Genomic DNA, 16,227 nt, shown 5'->3' with positions numbered 1-16,227 from the left:
TTTTTTTTTTTTGTGGCTCCATTTAAAAACAATGGAAATCTGTGCTTTTTTTTGTGGGGGGGGGGGGGGGCCCACACGCAGCAGCGCTCAGGAGTTACTCCTGGCTCTATGCTCAGAAATCGCTCCTGGCAAGCCAGGGGAACCATATGGGATGCCAGGATTCGAACCACTGTCCTTCTGTATGTAAGGCAAACACTACCTCCATGCTATCTCTCCGGCCCTGGAAATCTGTGCTTAAATAAAGATTTCATAACATAAAATAAGTATGAGAGAAAAATTCCCATGACAATAAATAAATGAATTAATGAATGAAAAAAGTAATGGATATCGGGCTGGAGCAGAGTCTTTTTGCCTTGCATATAGCCAACCGGAATTTGATCCCTGGCACCCAATATGGTCCCCCTGAGCACTACCAGGCGTGATCGCTGAGTGCAGAGCTATGAAAAAAGAAGAAGAAGAACAACAAAAAATGCTCAAAATTAAAAAAAATTAAAACTAAATAGAAATAGTGAAGATCACAACACAAAAAATAAACTTCCAGGGCCAGAGAGATAGCACAGGGGTAGGAAGTTTGCCTTGCACAAAACCGATACAGGACAGACTGTGGTTCGAATCCCGGCATCCCATATGGTTCCCCATGTCTGCCAGGAGCGATTTCTGAGCACAGAGCCAGGAGTAACCTCTGAGTGCTGCCAGGTGACCCCCAAAAATAAATAAACCTCCAATCTGCTATCACTTTTATAAAACTCCCAAGGGTTTTTGTTTTGCTTTTGTTCTGGAGAAGGAATTGGGCATTCCTGGCACTGCTTAGGGTTACTCCTGGGGGACTGGGGGTGCCCATGTGGGTGCCCAGGATGGAACCAGCGTCAGCCACAGACCAGACCAATGTCTTAGCCCGTCCTATCTCTCTGGCTGCCAAACTCCCAAATGTTTAACTGCATCTCCAAACAGCAGAGAGTTAAGTCAAATGGATGCTCCTGCCAGCAGTGGCTGAAGGTCTGGGGGTGCTCGAGTCCCAGTAAGGAGGGGTGCGAAGAAGGCTGGGCCAGGTCCTGTGAGGAATCCCAGCTCCAGTGTGTGGTCAAGCAGGCAAGTACGCTGCAAGGACCAAGAGCCTCCTGGGGTCACTGGCAAGTAAGAGAAATGGGTGAGAGGGGATGATTACAGGGAGGTCACTCAAACTGTCAGCCTGATTTCAGCACCAGAGCTTCAGAACCCTAAGTGCTGTGGAATTAGCCGGTGGGCAGACCCTGCCTGAGGGCAGAACCACACCTGGCAGGTGTGACATCAGCAGCAGCTAAGCCACAGGACTGCAGCCAGGCCTGAGACCAAGGGACAAGGTAGGGCCAGCTCTGCTGGAATGTTCACAATGACCCTTCCTTCCCTCTCCCACTGCACCTCACTCAGCACTGGAGCCCGGTGTGTGCATGCCACTGGGCCTGCAGATGGGCCAGAAACTGAACTGGTCTTATCACAGCCCATTCAGGCCTCTGGGTGCAAGATAAAAGGTTCCTGGTGGCCCTGGGCCAAGTGGAACTGGAACATGGAATACATGAGGCCTGGGCCCCAGTTCCGGACTGTGTATTTGTCCACCCCCCACCTCACAGGGCAAGTGCCTTGGTGGTGCCATGCCTGCCCGCTGCCTCGGCTCCCCTCTGCCTACCTCAGACACCGTGTACTCAAATGTCAGCTTCTTGCCCTTCACGCCTTCGTTGAGGGTGAGGACGAACCCGATGTAGTCGGCATAGGCCTGGAGGAGAGGGCCAGACATGGGTGTCGGTGTGGATCCCCACAGACTCCCACCCTGTCCCACCCTGATTCCCTCACAGCTGGTGGGCACAGGTCACCCAGGACAGCGAAGGCCTGAGAGGTGGCGGGGAGCACAGAAGCTCGCAGAGATTTCCTCTTGACCAAGCTCAAGGAAATGGTCCCAACAGCCCCCAAAGCACCCCAACCACTGGAAGAGCCACATCCAGGCCCTAGGGGGCACTGAAGGCATCCACCACTCTGGGCACAAAGCACCACAGCTCCACCCACAAGGCACCAGAGCCCATCCTGGTAACCAGGGGGACCCCCACCCAGCGGCCACCTCAGCACTCACACAGGCTGAGGGACAGGGCAGTCACAAGAGTGTCGTGGGTGGTCCTGCCACGGGTCACCTCTCCAACCAGGTGTGTATGATTGTGAGTGCATATGTCTGCGTGTGTGTTGTTAGTGTCTGTGTTGAAGTGTAAGTGTTGTAGTTGTTGAGTGATTGTGTTTATGCGTAAGAGTGTGAGTTAGCGTCTGGGTGTGTGTCTATAAGTGTGGGCTTGAGTAATGTGTGTGGGTCTGGTAGAGAAGTGGGGCATCAGAGGGCGGGGGGGGGGGGGGAAGAGTGAACTTGGGTGCCACAGAGGCCGTGGCTCGACGTACAGGCATTTGGGGGAGGAGCCGGGAAGGCCGGACAGTCTGTGGGGGTGCTGTGTGGGCAGGGCTGGGGAGTAGGGAGGCCGCGGCCACAGCCACCTGCTCCCGAGCACCAACATCTCTGCAGCCTGGGAACACTGCCTGCACCACCGCTGGGGTCACCCAGTGGGCACCCCACAGCTCTCCGAGGCCTGTGAAGTGAGATGTGAAAGCAGAAGCCAGCACCACGGGGGCCCGGCCTACCTGGGAGCGCTTCCACTTGCCCATGTCCGGGACCGTGTGAATCTCCTTCTTCGGAATGATGAAGTTCTGAGCGGGTGGAGGGGCATCCTCGGAGGCTTCTTTAGGAAGCAAAGTCAGAAAGCACACGGGTGAGGGCGAGCCACAGCAGAACGGGGGAGGCCCTGCCTGGCATGCAGCTGGCCCCACTCTGATCCCCAGCACCCCAAGCCCCGCCAGTACTTGGCCCCCAAGTACCACTGGGTGTGGCCCATAATCAAAACTAAATACATCTACAAAAAGCATATTGTTGAACAGAGCCTTCCTGGTGTGTGTCTCTCACTCACTCAGGCACACATGCCACACACACACACATACACACACGTGCGCACGTACACGCACACCCCAAACACACACGCACACACACCTTCAAACCAAGACTCCACCAAGAAACTGGCCATAAACCAGACACTGGCTCCAGGACAAAAAGGAGCCCTTGGGGTGGGGAGAGCACTCAGACCCCCAGGACCACATCCAGGTTCTGGCACCCATGCCGCCCTCCAAACCCCCCCCCCAATTCTGGCCCATCAGTCATGAACTGTGCAGTGCTGAGAACCCTAATTCCAAATCCTTCAGCCCAACTGGCCAGGTACTGCTAGGAGTGGCATCCGGGGCCCTGAGGACTGCCTGAGAACTCCCCCAATAAAATTAAAACTTCTTTTCTTGTTTGTTTGTTTGTGTTTGGGTCACACCTAGCGGGGGCACTCCTGGCAGGGGCCAGAGTGATAGCACAGCAGTAAGACGTTTGCCTTGCATATGGCCAACACAAGACGGTCCACAGTTCGAATCTCGGCATCCCATATGGTCCCCTGAGCCTGCTAGGAGCGACTTCTGATGTTGATGTGCAGAGCCAGGAGTAACCCCTGAGCACCACCAAGTGTGGCTCCAAAACAAAATAAAACAAACAAACAAAAAAAAGAAATGACTCCTGGCAGGCATCCACAACTTACACATTCAGTGGCTTAGCCACGTCTCACCTCCTACCCCCCAACTTCCACCAATAAACTCCCCAGTTGTGCACTCCCGGTAACATAGTCCTTGGCCTGGCAACCATGTATCCTGGCAAATGGCACCAGTTCCTGGACACCCCCTACCTCACAGAAGGGACCACACCAGGTACTGACATCCAAGCCTGAAATGGGCTCCAACAACCTTGGGCCTCAGTTTATCACTGTACTTAGGAGGTAGGGCTGGGGTCACCTCGGCATTGTTCAGGGATCCTTCCTGGCTCTACACCAGGGGTCTCAAACTCACGGTCGGTGGGCCGTTTGCGGCCCTCTGTACAACATTTTGTGGCCCTTGGCTGGCCTTCAAATATCACAGTATAATCGCAATAAAAATCGCATTAGTAAGAAAAAAATCGCATTAAACATTCGCATATCCTGAGCAGTTCCGTTCGGGGTATGCAAATGTTTAATGCAATTCTTTTTCTTACTAATGCGATTTTTTTGTTTTGTTTTGTTTTGTTTTTTGGTCACACCCAGCAGTGCTCAAGGGTTACTCCTGGCTCCACACTCAGAAATCGCTCCTGGCAGGCTCGGGGGACCATATGGGATGCCGAGATTCAAACTGATGACCTTCTGCATGAAAGACAAACCTCCATGCTATCTCTCCGGCTCCCCTAATGCGATTTTTTATTGCAAATATTCAGTGAGCAAAATAACTAATGCAGCCCTGCCTCACCCTGACTTCGCCTCCTGCGGCCTCCAGGTAAATTGAGTTTGAGACCCCTGCTCTACACTCAGGGATCACTCCTGGCAGGGCTCAGGGGACCCTATAGGGTGCCAGGAATTGAAAGCTGGGTCAGCTGAGTACAAGGCAAACGCCTTCCTTGCTGGCCCACATTTCTCAATTTTAAGGGCAGCTAGGAGTCAGAGAGACTGCCCAGTGGTTAGAGTGCTTGCCTTGCATGTGGCCAACCTAGATTCGATCTCCAGCATTCCATATGGTCCCCGGAGCACTGCTATAATTCCCCCCCTCCTTTTTTTGGATTTTGGGCTACACCGGTGACACTCAGGGGTTACTCCTGGCTATGCACTCAGAAATCGCTCCTGGCTTGGGGGGCCACATGGCACGCCAGGGGATAAAACCTCGGTCCGTCCTAGACTAGCGCACGCAAGGCAGACGCCTTACCACTTGTGCCACCGCTCCAGCCCCACTGCTATGATTCTTGAGTGAAGAGCCAGGACTAACCTCTGAGCATGATGAGTGTTGGGCAAAAAAAAATTTTTTCTTCAGTATTTAAAAAGGGCCTCTGGGCAGATGAGACAGCACAGGTATTGGCCTAGCATGTGGCCAACCCAGAATGGAGCCCTGACATCACACAGTTCCCTAAGCACCTCCAAGTGTAGTCACCCTCCAAAATCAAAACAAAACAAAACAAAACAAAAAAAAACACAGCACAAATAAACCAGAGAGGGGCTGGGGATGAAACTCAGTAGGTGAGCACTGATTTGCTCTTCAGAGAGCCTAGACTCCAGAACACAGGCAGCGGTAAAATAAACAGATAAACAGATTGAGTCCTAGAGAGGAAGCTTTGCCTGCAAAAGGCCATGGCTTGATCCCTGCACTGCAAGGTCCAGAGAATGTCCAGAAGCAGTCGCTGGGGAAAGGAACAGAGAAAGAAAGCACTGGACACCTGGTATGACCTGAAGTTAATAAGTCAGACTCTGGAAGAGGCCCTGGCAGGGAGAGGTCCTTCCCGCCTGCAGGGGGTGCAGCAGCATCTCCCAATATGAGACCCGGCTTGATGCCTTGCTAGAGAAGCAAGCCCAGCCTGAGAGACCAACTTGGAACAACTCTCTCCACCACCTTACAAATATGTAGTCTGACCCAAGATCCCTCGTGGCCAGGAGACTCTGAAAATCCTTTTCTGAGTGCCTCAGAGGCAACAGATTGAGGTTCAGACTCAATCCCAGGATACCAACACCACCAGGTATGATGGATGGACAGACAGACAGAGCAGGGAGGGGCCCCAAAAAGCTAGTGAAAATTGTAAGAAATAAATGCAAGAACTAGAAAGAACTGCTCTTGTGTTGCTGTTTTGGGCTCACACCTAGCTGTGCTCTATACTAAGGGGCACTCAAGGGACCATAAGGGGTGCCAGGTTGGGCTTTACCCGCTCTGCAATTTCTCTAACCCTATTCTTTGAAATTTTTTATTTTGTTTTGGGGCTACACCCAGCAGGGCTTAAGGGTTATTTGTATCTCTTCACTCAGGAATCATTCCTTAGCAGTGCTTGGGGGATCATATAGGGTGCCAGGGATTGAACCCAGGCCAGTTATGTGCAACACAAACGTCTTACTCATTGTGTTACTGTTCTAACCAATTTATTTATTTATTTTGGTTTTTGGGTCACACCCGGCAGCACTCAGGGGTTACACCTGGCTTTAGGCTCAGAAATCGCTCCTGGCAGGCACGGGGGACCATATGGGATGCCGGGATTTGAACCACCGTCCTTCTGCATGCAAGGCAAATGCACCACCTCCATGCTACTTCTCCAGCCCCTATTTATTTTTTTAGGTCACACCTGGTAGTGTTCAGGGTTAACTCCTGGCTCTGTGCTCAGGGGTCATTTGTGGCAGTGCACAGGGACCGTGTGATATGCCAGGGATCGAATCCAGGTTGACTGTGTACAAGGCAAGCACCCTCCTTCTTGTACTCCTTGTTCCTGTTCCCTTGCCACAAAATCTATGGCTCATCAGGGTCAGAGCAATAGCACAGGGGTTAAGGTCCTTACTTGCCTAGAATGTGACCCATTTGGGTTTGATTCTTGGGACCACTTTCAATCTCCCGAACCCTACTAGGAATAAGATTCCTGACCATGGGACCACATAAGTTGTTGGTCACCTGTCGAGACAACACCATACCTGCTACCCCACCTCCCTGGCCCTCAGTGATCCCTTGTTTACCCTCCACACCCCAAGATTCAACAGATTCGAACCCATTTTAGACAGGAATGATGGGCAGAGTTACATCTTTCAGACCTCTGAACACTCTTGCGACACTCCTGAACCCAATACCTCAGTATATTCAATCCCAAGGTGCCAGGCCTTTCATAATCTAAGGAGTTTTTGGGGCACTGATTACAGAAAGACACCTGTGACATATGTCCTTGTCTTCACACTGCATTGTGTGCCCTGGAACCACTGTTCCCACTTTCACCCCACAAACATCCACCCCTCCCCCACCATTTATCAGATCTCTGCACCATCTGGCTCCATCCCCTCCTCTTCTTTTTTTTTTTTTTTTTTTTTAATTAAGCCACACCAGGCAATGCTCAGGGCTGATTCCTGACCGCATTCAGGGATCACTCGTGATAGGGCTCAGGGACCATGGGGGATGCTGGGGATGGAACCCTGGTTGGTCTGCTGTGTTCAAGGCAAGTGCCCTCCCCACTTTCTATCACTCCAGCCCTATCATGTATGTACCCCTGGCTACATTTTTATCAGCAGCCAGTACTGGGGGGGGGAGGGGTTGGGGAACTCAGACCTGTCTTGACAGTTGGAAGACAGGAGTGGGGGCATAGGGGTGCTCCTGGCACCATTCCAACCCCTCAAACATCGGTTGTAAATGGAAGTAAGGGAGTGAGAGATACTAGCACGAGCCCCTGGCCAAGATGGGGAACCCACTACCGCACCCCACACACATCTTTTCGGTTGGGTGTCCGAAATGCACCCTTTGGGGTATTAAGAAGAAATCTGACCTGACTGACTAGAGAATTGCAAGGCTGCCTGCACAAACCCTGGAGCTCCCAGCCAGCCTGCCTGCCTGGGATGAGCTTCCTCAGGCCCATGGCGGGACATGCTCCCCCTGGGAGGACTTTCCTGCTATGACAAGGTCACCTAGGACAGGTGGACTTGGAAGGTGACCAAACTCTTCAGGCGAATTCAGTCTTTCCTCTTTCTTAGTTATGGTTTCGTCTCAGAGTCACACCAGACTGTGCTCAAGGGCTACTCCTGACTCTGCGCTCAGGGGTTCTCACTATACTTTCTCTCTGGCCCATTGCTCAGTCTTTTCCAGGTCACTGGATGCTGGAGGAGGGAAGCAGACACTAGTGAGGGATGTGGTGTTGGAATGTTGTTCTAGGAAGCCTGATTAATGTCACTATTGTAAATGATGGTGGCACATTTAAAGACTTTAAGTACTAGGGCCAAAGTGATAGCACAGAGGTAGAGAGTTTGTCTTGTACGTAGCCGACCCAGGGTGAACCAGGGTTTGATCACCGGCATCCCATATGGTCCCCAGGAGTGATTTCTGAGCAATGAGCCCAGAGTAACCCCTGAGCGCCACTGGGTGTGGTCCAAATACCAAAAAAAAAAAAAAAAAAAAATTAAATACATGTTAAAAAATAATATGGACTGGAGTGATAACACAGTGATAGGGTGTTTGCCCTGCATGTGGCAGATCCAGGACAGATGCAGGTTTGATCCCCAGCATTCCATATGGTCCCCCAAGCCTGCCAGGAGCGATTTCTGAGCGTAGAGCCAGGAATAACCTGAGTGCTGCTGGATATGGCCCAAAAACAAAAACAAAAAAACACTAACAGGGGCTGGGCGGTGGCGATAGAGGTAAGGCCTTGCCTGCGCTAGCCTTGGATGGACCTCGGTTTGATCCCCGAGTGTCCCATATGGTCCCCCAAGCCAGGAGCGACGTCTGAGCGCATAGCCAGGAGTAACCCCTGAGCGTCACCGGTGTGGCCCAAAAACAAAAACAAAAACAAAAAAAAAACACTAACAGATGATTCTTGGGGGCCAGAGTGATACTACAGCAGGGAGGGCACTTGCCTTACACACTGCCAACCTGGCATTCAATTCCTGACACCCAGCTGGTCTCCTGAGCCTGGCTAGAAGTGTTCTCTGAGCACTGCTGGGTGTGGCCCCAAAACCAAAAGGGGAAAAAAATCGCCATCTGTCAGAGAGAGCTCAACAGGCTGAGCACATGGTCTGCCGGAAAGAACACATATTCTGAGAGCCAAAAACAAACATGAAAGGCAAGATCATTCTGACTTATGGCCTACAATCGCGGTTTGTCATTTCCAGCTGGCTATCCACGGGAACTGGGAATCAGGAATTTGTTGTTTTTTGCTGTTATGGGCCATACCTGATGTGTTATGGACTTATGCTGGCTCTGAATTCAGAGCTCACTCCTGACTCTGGGTTCAGGAATCACTCCCAGATATGAACTAAGAGACACTCGTGGATCTGGACTCAGGGATCACTGCTGGCTCTGCCCAGGTTGGTAATAAAACCCTGGTCGGCTGTCTGCAGGTGAGGTGCCCTACCGGCTGTGCTATCTATCTTTTGGTCCAGGATTCAGCAATTCTTTTTTTTTCCCCTTGGCTCTGCACTCAAAAATCACTCCTGGCAGGGCCAGAGCAATAGCACAGTGGTAGGGTATTTGCCTTGCACATGGCTGACCTGGGACAGGTCCGGGTTCAATTCCTGGTGCCCCATATGGTCCCCAGAGCCTGCCAGAAGCAACTTCTGAACGTAGAGCCATCTGAAGTAACCCCTGAGCATCACCGGATGTGGCCCAAAAACCAATAAATATATAATTTGTTAAAAAAAAAAAAAAAAAAAAAAAAAGGGAGGGTGGGGGACCGGGGAGATAGCATGGAGGTAAGGCGTTTGCCTTTCATGCAGAAGGTCGGTGGTTCGAATCCCGGCATCCCATATGGTCCCCTGAGCCTGCCAGGATTGATTTCTGAGCGTAGAGCCAGGAGTATTCCGTGTACTGTCGGGTGTAACCCAAAAACCAAAAAAAAAGGGGTGGACCACAATGGACATCTCATCAACCACCCTGTCACAACTTTCCACCAATCAGAAATTCTGGCTAAGAACCTCACTTGCATACAGGGGACCTAAACCATGTCTACACATCCCTTTTACATGGATGAGCGCATTTCCATCAGGGAATGCAAACTCGCAGTTCAAATGCTTAGGGGTCTTTCACACTGCAGTGTTTGAGGTCCCCCCATGACCCCTAGTGCTGTGATACGGCCACTTAAGACAAAGACACACAGATTAACAACCATCCCTTGGAGCAGGGTAAAACCCCCCAAAAAAGAAAGTTATGTTTTCAGGAGCCAAAGAAATAGTACAGCGAGCAGGATAATGGTCTTCCATACGACTGGCCAGGTTCTGTCCTTGACATCCGATATAGTCCCCTGAGTCCACCAGACTGACCCAGAGTGACCTGAGTACAGAGCCAGCAGAGTACAGACTTAAGCACCTTTGAGTGGGGCCCCAAAATCGAAGGGGAGTTGGGGTGCCTTTTCAGGGATGACATCGGCCTCTGCACTCAGGAGTGACTCCTGGCACTGCTCAGGGGACCAAGTACAGGTGGGAATAAGAGGCAGCAGTGCCTGGCCCCATGTGCTGGCTCCTCAGCTCACAAGGAGCTTCCATGTTTTCAAATCACCGCATCATTTTTTTTTTTCCTTTTTGGTTTTTGGGTCACACCCGGCACCGCTCAGGAGTTACTCCTGGCTCTATGCTCAGAAATCGTCCCTGGCAGGCACAGGGGACCATATGGGATGCCAGGATTCAAACCACCATCCTTCTGCATGCAAGGCAAATACTTTTACCTCCATGCTATCTCTCTGGCCCCTCCTTTTTCTTTTGTTTTTCTTTCTTTTGTTTTTCTTTCATTTTTTTTTTTTGGGGGGGGAGCCACACCTGACAGCGCTCAGGGGTTCCTGCTGGCTCTACGCTCAGAAATCACTCCTGGGGGCCCGGAGAGATAGCACAGCGGTTTTTGCCTTGCAAGCAGCCGATCCAGGACCTAAGGTGGTTGATTCGAATCCTGGTGTCCCATATGGTCCCCCCGTGCCTGCCAGGAGCTATTTCTGAGCTGACGGCCAAGAGGAACCCCTGAGCAACGCCAGGTGTGGCCCAAAAACTAAAAAAAAAAAAAAAAAATCAAATCACTCCTGGCAGGCTTGGGGGACCATAAGGGATGCTGGGATCTGAACCACTGTCCTTCTGCATGCAAGGTAAAAGCCCTACCTCCATGCTATCTCTCTGGCTCCAAAGCACCATATCTTTTTTAATTTATTTATTTAAAGAAATTGCATTACATAGTTGGCATAACTGATAAAATACATTTGTTTTAGGAAGGCTAAAAGCAACATTTTAAAAAATTGAAAAGAAGGGGCCGGAGAGATAGTAGCATGGAGTTAAGGCGTTTGCCTTTCATGCAGGAGGTCATCGGTTCGAATCCCGGCGTCCCATATGGTCCCCTGTGCCTGCCAGGAACAATTTCTGAGCCTGGAGCCAGGAATAATCCCTGAGCACTGCCGGGTGTGACCCAAAAACCACAAAAAAAAAAAAAAAATTGAAAAGAAAAACTAAAGAGATGGAAGAGAAAGGAAAGAATATTTTTGAAAATTACTGACTCACAATGAATTCATTGAAGCACCAGCAGATAGTTTAGTAAGTTCTTTTATTTAAAAAAAAAAAAGGATAAGAGTTAAAAAAAAAAATACAGTAATAATGGTGTGAGAGTGGCCATTGCTGTTTGCATAGGCCCAGCAAAATACGGGTAAAATGGGAAAAAAAAGAAAAAAAAAAAAAAAACCTTGGCCTAAATACAAGCAGAACTTATCCCTGAAGTTTTCTGGCATAAGATTGACTTGACTCTGGGTTCCAGGCATACTAGGTTGTCCAACCCGAGTCATTCTCTATGTCACGGCAAAACGTATCTTGATGAAAAACTAACATAGGAGTGGAGAGATGGCTTAAGGGGCAGAGTGCTTGCAAGGCAATCATGAAAGCACACGCATCCACGCAGGCCAGCAAACACTACACTGGGCAGAGCCCTTGGGCACTGCTTGCGCTTCCCCAAACAAACAAGCAGAAACACAGATGCAAATCTTTGATCGAAAGAAAAGTAAATGACACTGTGAATGGAACATCTCTTTCCAGGATCTGAGGGAACACAACACAGGACAGTCCCTGCAGTTATTGTGTGTTCTATTAGACACACATGTCTAGTCCTTTGTAGTTCCTAGAGGTTACTAGAGGCACCCGTGATGCCCAAATGCCTCTCTCCAGAAACACTGACCCTCTCTGCAAGTTCCCTCTGCTCTGTGACATTAGCAAACACAGGCTTCCAGCTTTGATCCAGAATCCAAAAGATCTAAAAGACCTCAAGTTTGGGCCACACCTGGAGGTAACTCACGGCTTATTTTAGCCTTTCTCAGGAATCACTTCTGTGGAGCTCAGTGGACCCTATGGGATGCTGGAGATCGAACCCAGACCAGCCATTTGCAAGGCAAGCGCACACCTACTGAATTATCTCTTGGCCTCAGCACCTCAAGTTTCATTGGTTTTGAATCACACAACCCAGAAATAAGGCTCAGGCCTTACTCCTGGCTCTGTGCTCAGGGATCACTCATAGCAGGCTCAGGAATCAAACGCTGGTCAGCCACGTGCAAGGCAAGCACCCCCTCTGCTCTACTATTGCTTTGGTCCCAACACCTCACTTGGTACAAAGTTTAAAAGCTAAAAGGATGTGCAGATTTGACAAGTCGGGGCTAGCTGACTCCACTGGGAAATTTACATTTCACTGAAAAAAAAAAAAGGTTTATATAGTTAACAGGCACAGCATGGCAGAGACACATCTGAGCCCACAGCAGTTAGCCTGAGGCTGGGGCCCAGTTCAGCTACTTTTTTTTTTTTATTATTTTGGGCCATACCTCGTGGCAGTGTTCAGGGGTTCCTCTTGGCTTTGCTCTCCAAAATTACTCCTGACAGGCTCAGGGAACCATATGGGATGCAGGAAATAGAACCCGGGTCGGCTATGGCAAGGCTGATGCCGTACCTGCTATGCTATCGCTCTGGCTACTTTTTCCATTAGTCACTGTCTTCCTCCCAAACAAAAACTCTCCAAAAAGAACATAGTTATCCATTTGTAGTCTGAGATCAAACTGGAATCTCTATATCCTTCTAAAACCACAGCAACATCAGCTATGTGGGCCAGAGCCAGTGATCCGGAGGGGACAGAGTTGCCCAGAGAAGTGCTAGAAAAGGAAAAGGTGTCTGCGATGCAAAGCAGTGAGCCAAGAGGCTTGAGAGAAGAACAGAAGATAGCCCGGCCTGGTTCCAAAGGCACAGCAGACAAGGAAGAGATAAGCAACAATCTTCCTTCGCCCACGGGTCTTGGGGGTAGAGCCCCCCCACATACACATCAACGAGTTCCCAGAAGCCACACTTAAGGCAGGCCCTGCTATTAGCAAATTGCTACTGTAAACCAGATGCGAAATAAAAGCTTTGTAGGTCAGGCGGTAACTTATCCATCCATCCTCAAAAGAATCAGATGGTAGCAAAGAGATGGACGAAGAAGCCCTTCTTGAAGTTAGAACCTTCTTCCCCACCCTGGCCATTTTGCTTCAGGTTTTCTCAAAATCACCCTATGGGAAGCGGCAGGCAGCTCAGTGAACACACGTGTGTTCCCCTACAGCCCACTACCCCAAAAAGCAAAGCCAGCAGCCTCCCAACTCAAGCTCCCCAGCCTCGAAGTCACTGACAAGGAGATCAAAGGGCAGGGAGCACCCCATAATCTACCAGGATGACCCTTAGGATGCTTTAAGAATATGTGCTGTTGGGCCTGGAGAGATAGCACAGCGGCGTTTGCCTTGCAAGCAGCCGATCCAGGACCAAAGGTGGTTGGTTCGAATCCCGGTGTCCCATATGGTCCCCCGTGCCTGCCAGGAGCTACTTCTGAGCAGATAGCCAGGAGTAACCCCTGAGCACCGCCGGGGTGTGGCCCAAAAAACAAAAAAAAGAAAAAAAAAAAAAAGAGTATGTGCTGCTGTCAGTGGTAGGGCGTTTGTGTTGCACATGGCTAACCCAGGACAGATCTGGGTTCGAATTTCTGCAACCCACATGGTCCCCTGAGCCTGCCAGGAGTGATTTTTCTTGTTGTTGTTTTGGGGTCACACCCGGCAGCACTCAGAGGTTACTCCTGGCTCCACGCTCAGAAATCGCTCCTGGCAGGCTGGGGGGACCATATGGGATGCTGGGATTCAAACCAATGACCTTCTGCATGAAAGGTAAACACCTTACCTCCATGCTATCTCTCTGGCCCAGGAGCGATTTCTGAGTGCAGAGCCAGAAGTAACCCCTGAGCACCACTGGGTGTGACCCAAAAACAAAACACAACAACAACAAAAAAATGTGCTGTGTTACCTACCCTCTCCTGCCTAAATGCCATTCTCTAAAGTAGTTTGAATTCTGGACTCATCCCAATCAACTTAAAACACATCTGGTGTTTTAAATACATAGGCTAGAAACAATAGCACAGCGGGAGGGTGCTTGCCTTGTACATGGCCAACCCCAGTTCAATCCCTGGAATCCCCGAGCCCCGCCAAGATTGATTCCTGAGCGCAGACCCAGAAGTAAGCCCTGAGCACTGCCAGGTATGGCCTCCTCCAAATAACAAAAAACCCACAAAACTGGGGTTGGGGAGAGAGAACAGAGGCAGGGCATTTGCCTTTCAAGTAGCTGGTTCAGGACAGACAGTGGTTCGATTCCTGGCATCCCATATGGTTCCCCATGCCTTCCAGGAGTGATTTCTGAGTGCAGAGCCAGGAGAAACCCCTGAGCACCACTGGGTGTGACCCAAAAAAAAAAAAAAAAAAAAAAAAAAAAAAAACAGGGCCCGGAGAGATAGCACAGCGGTGTTTGCCTTGCAAGCAGCCGATCCAGGACCAAAGGTGGTTGGTTAGAATCCCGGTGTCCCATATGGTCCCCCGTGCCTGCCAGGAGCTATTTCTGAGCAGACAGCCAGGAGTAACCCCTGAGCAACGCTGGGTGTGCCCCCCCCCCAAAAAAAAACCCAACAACAAAACCAACCCACATTCATAGTCCTTCTGTGAGGATCAAAGCTGTGGCCAGCCCTTCAGATATGTGAACCGGATATGTGTCCCAGATAAGGACAGCTGGAGGAGTCAAAGTGATCCTATTCCTCTGTGCCATGGTTACCAGCTTTCAACACTCACGGGCTAACCCAAGGTCCCTAATCCTGCCACCCAGCAAGGGTGGACCTCTGGGCAGCACTGAGCCAACTGGTCAGAGAGCCAGTTCTATGTAAACTTCAGAACCCCAAGTGGTCCCCCATCCCTCCTTTCTAACTCAACCCCCCAAAAAAATCCTGCTTCATGGATAGGAGCAATAGCACAGCAGGTAGGGTATTTGCCTTGCCCCCCAAACTGCCAGGAGTAATTTCTGAGTGCGGAGCCAGGTATAACCCCTGAACAATGCCAGGTATTGACCCCAAAACAAAACAAAAATCCTGCGTCAGTCCATCACCACTTCTGGAGACATGCATCCTTCCAGTCACTGACAATTTCCCCCCAACTGAAACCCACCTCCAATCTTTAGAGGCTACTTCTCCTGAGAATCCTCATCAGTTGCAGATCTGGAGACCCCTGCAGAAATTTACTACCAAATTTGGGATATTCTGGGTTGGGAGACTGTTAGATCTCCAGCTCTTGGTTCATCTATTTGGGGATGGGGGTGTCTTTGAGGGGAAAGGTGATGCTTCAGAGCTTTAGAAGGATGCTACCTTCCTGGGACCCTTCCAGGTGTCCCCAAATGCTCAGCACCTAAGGCCTTTCCTACATTGCAGGTGCACATTACTTATTTGATCCATGGGTGGGAACAGGTCTGTCCTTGGCTAGGAGCCCTGGGGGAATGGGAGCAAGAGAAATAGCCCTCCCCTTCAAAGAAGGTGCCCCTATGATAGTACCACCCAGGAGAGAGCATCCCTGGGCACCCCAGAGCCCCCAAAAGCGGCCACCCAGGAGTGATCCCTGAGCACGCCCCAAAGAGATAGAGTGAGTGGGTCTTTGGAAAACGCCCCCGCTAGGTTTCCCAGGTCCTTTCCTTGCGCCCCAAAGGAGGCCCCGCGTCCATCCATCGTCCCTCCTTGTTCTGGGGGTGATGTCAGTGGCATCACCCACTCGCCTCTTTTTAATGAATGGTTGTGCCCAACCCCGAGCAGTTTCTCCCAATAAAAACGCCCTGAGACTGAAACTCTGGGCAGGGCTGCGATAGAAGTGGGAGAGGGGGGTGGGGGCGGGGGTGCTGCACCCCAACCAAGCAAGGCCCTAGGCCTGGGCGGGGGAAGCAGCCCTGCAGGGAGGGCCTGCAGGATGGCGCACAGGCCCGACCTTAGGGGCCTCCAAATGGGGCGCTGCCCACCCAGCCACCCAGCCGCCCCTCACCCACCCCCCAGGGCGCCCCACTCGGGCTGCACCCCGAGGCCTTCGGCTGCGATCGCCGGCACCCCTGCAGCCCGAGTGGGCTCGGTCCCGGCCTACCTGGCGCCGCCTGCCGCTCGCCCTCGGCCATCTTCGTCCCGTCCCGCCTCACCGCCTGCAGGCTAGAAGCGAGCGCCGACAACGGGAGTTACCCCCGCGGGCACGGCCGCCATGTCGCTGCGGGGCGCCCAGCAACGGCCCCGCTAGCGCGCGGTGCCCGTGGGGGAACACGCTCCCCGGGACGCGGCGGCCATGTTGGTGCGGGGCACTGC

At 51.2% G+C, this 16,227-nt stretch overlaps 1 protein-coding gene across 2 annotated transcripts in view; it reads right to left on the bottom strand.

Annotated features, from left to right (window-relative positions):
- PTPA (protein phosphatase 2 phosphatase activator) overlaps nt 1–16,227 on the bottom strand; it is a 29,287-nt gene that overhangs the window by 12,751 nt on the left and 309 nt on the right. Inside the window, exons 2-4 of one of the 2 annotated variants that reach the window (XM_049774068.1) lie at nt 16,016–16,077; nt 2,653–2,750; nt 1,664–1,750 (exon numbers count right to left, since the gene is read on the bottom strand). In XM_049774068.1, coding sequence (XP_049630025.1) covers nt 1,664–1,750; nt 2,653–2,750; nt 16,016–16,046 — 216 coding nt within the window. In that variant the 5' untranslated portion in view covers nt 16,047–16,077. Of the gene's footprint in view, nt 1–1,663; nt 1,751–2,652; nt 2,751–16,015; nt 16,226–16,227 lie in introns of those variants that run through there. The other variant, XM_049774067.1, reaches the window with a different exon arrangement.

The sequence above is a fragment of the Suncus etruscus genome, chromosome 5, assembly GCF_024139225.1.
Source record: "Suncus etruscus isolate mSunEtr1 chromosome 5, mSunEtr1.pri.cur, whole genome shotgun sequence".
Lineage (NCBI taxonomy): Eukaryota > Metazoa > Chordata > Mammalia > Eulipotyphla > Soricidae > Suncus > Suncus etruscus.
Note: the sequence above shows the minus strand (reverse complement) of the source record. Positions and strands in the feature narration are given on the sequence as shown.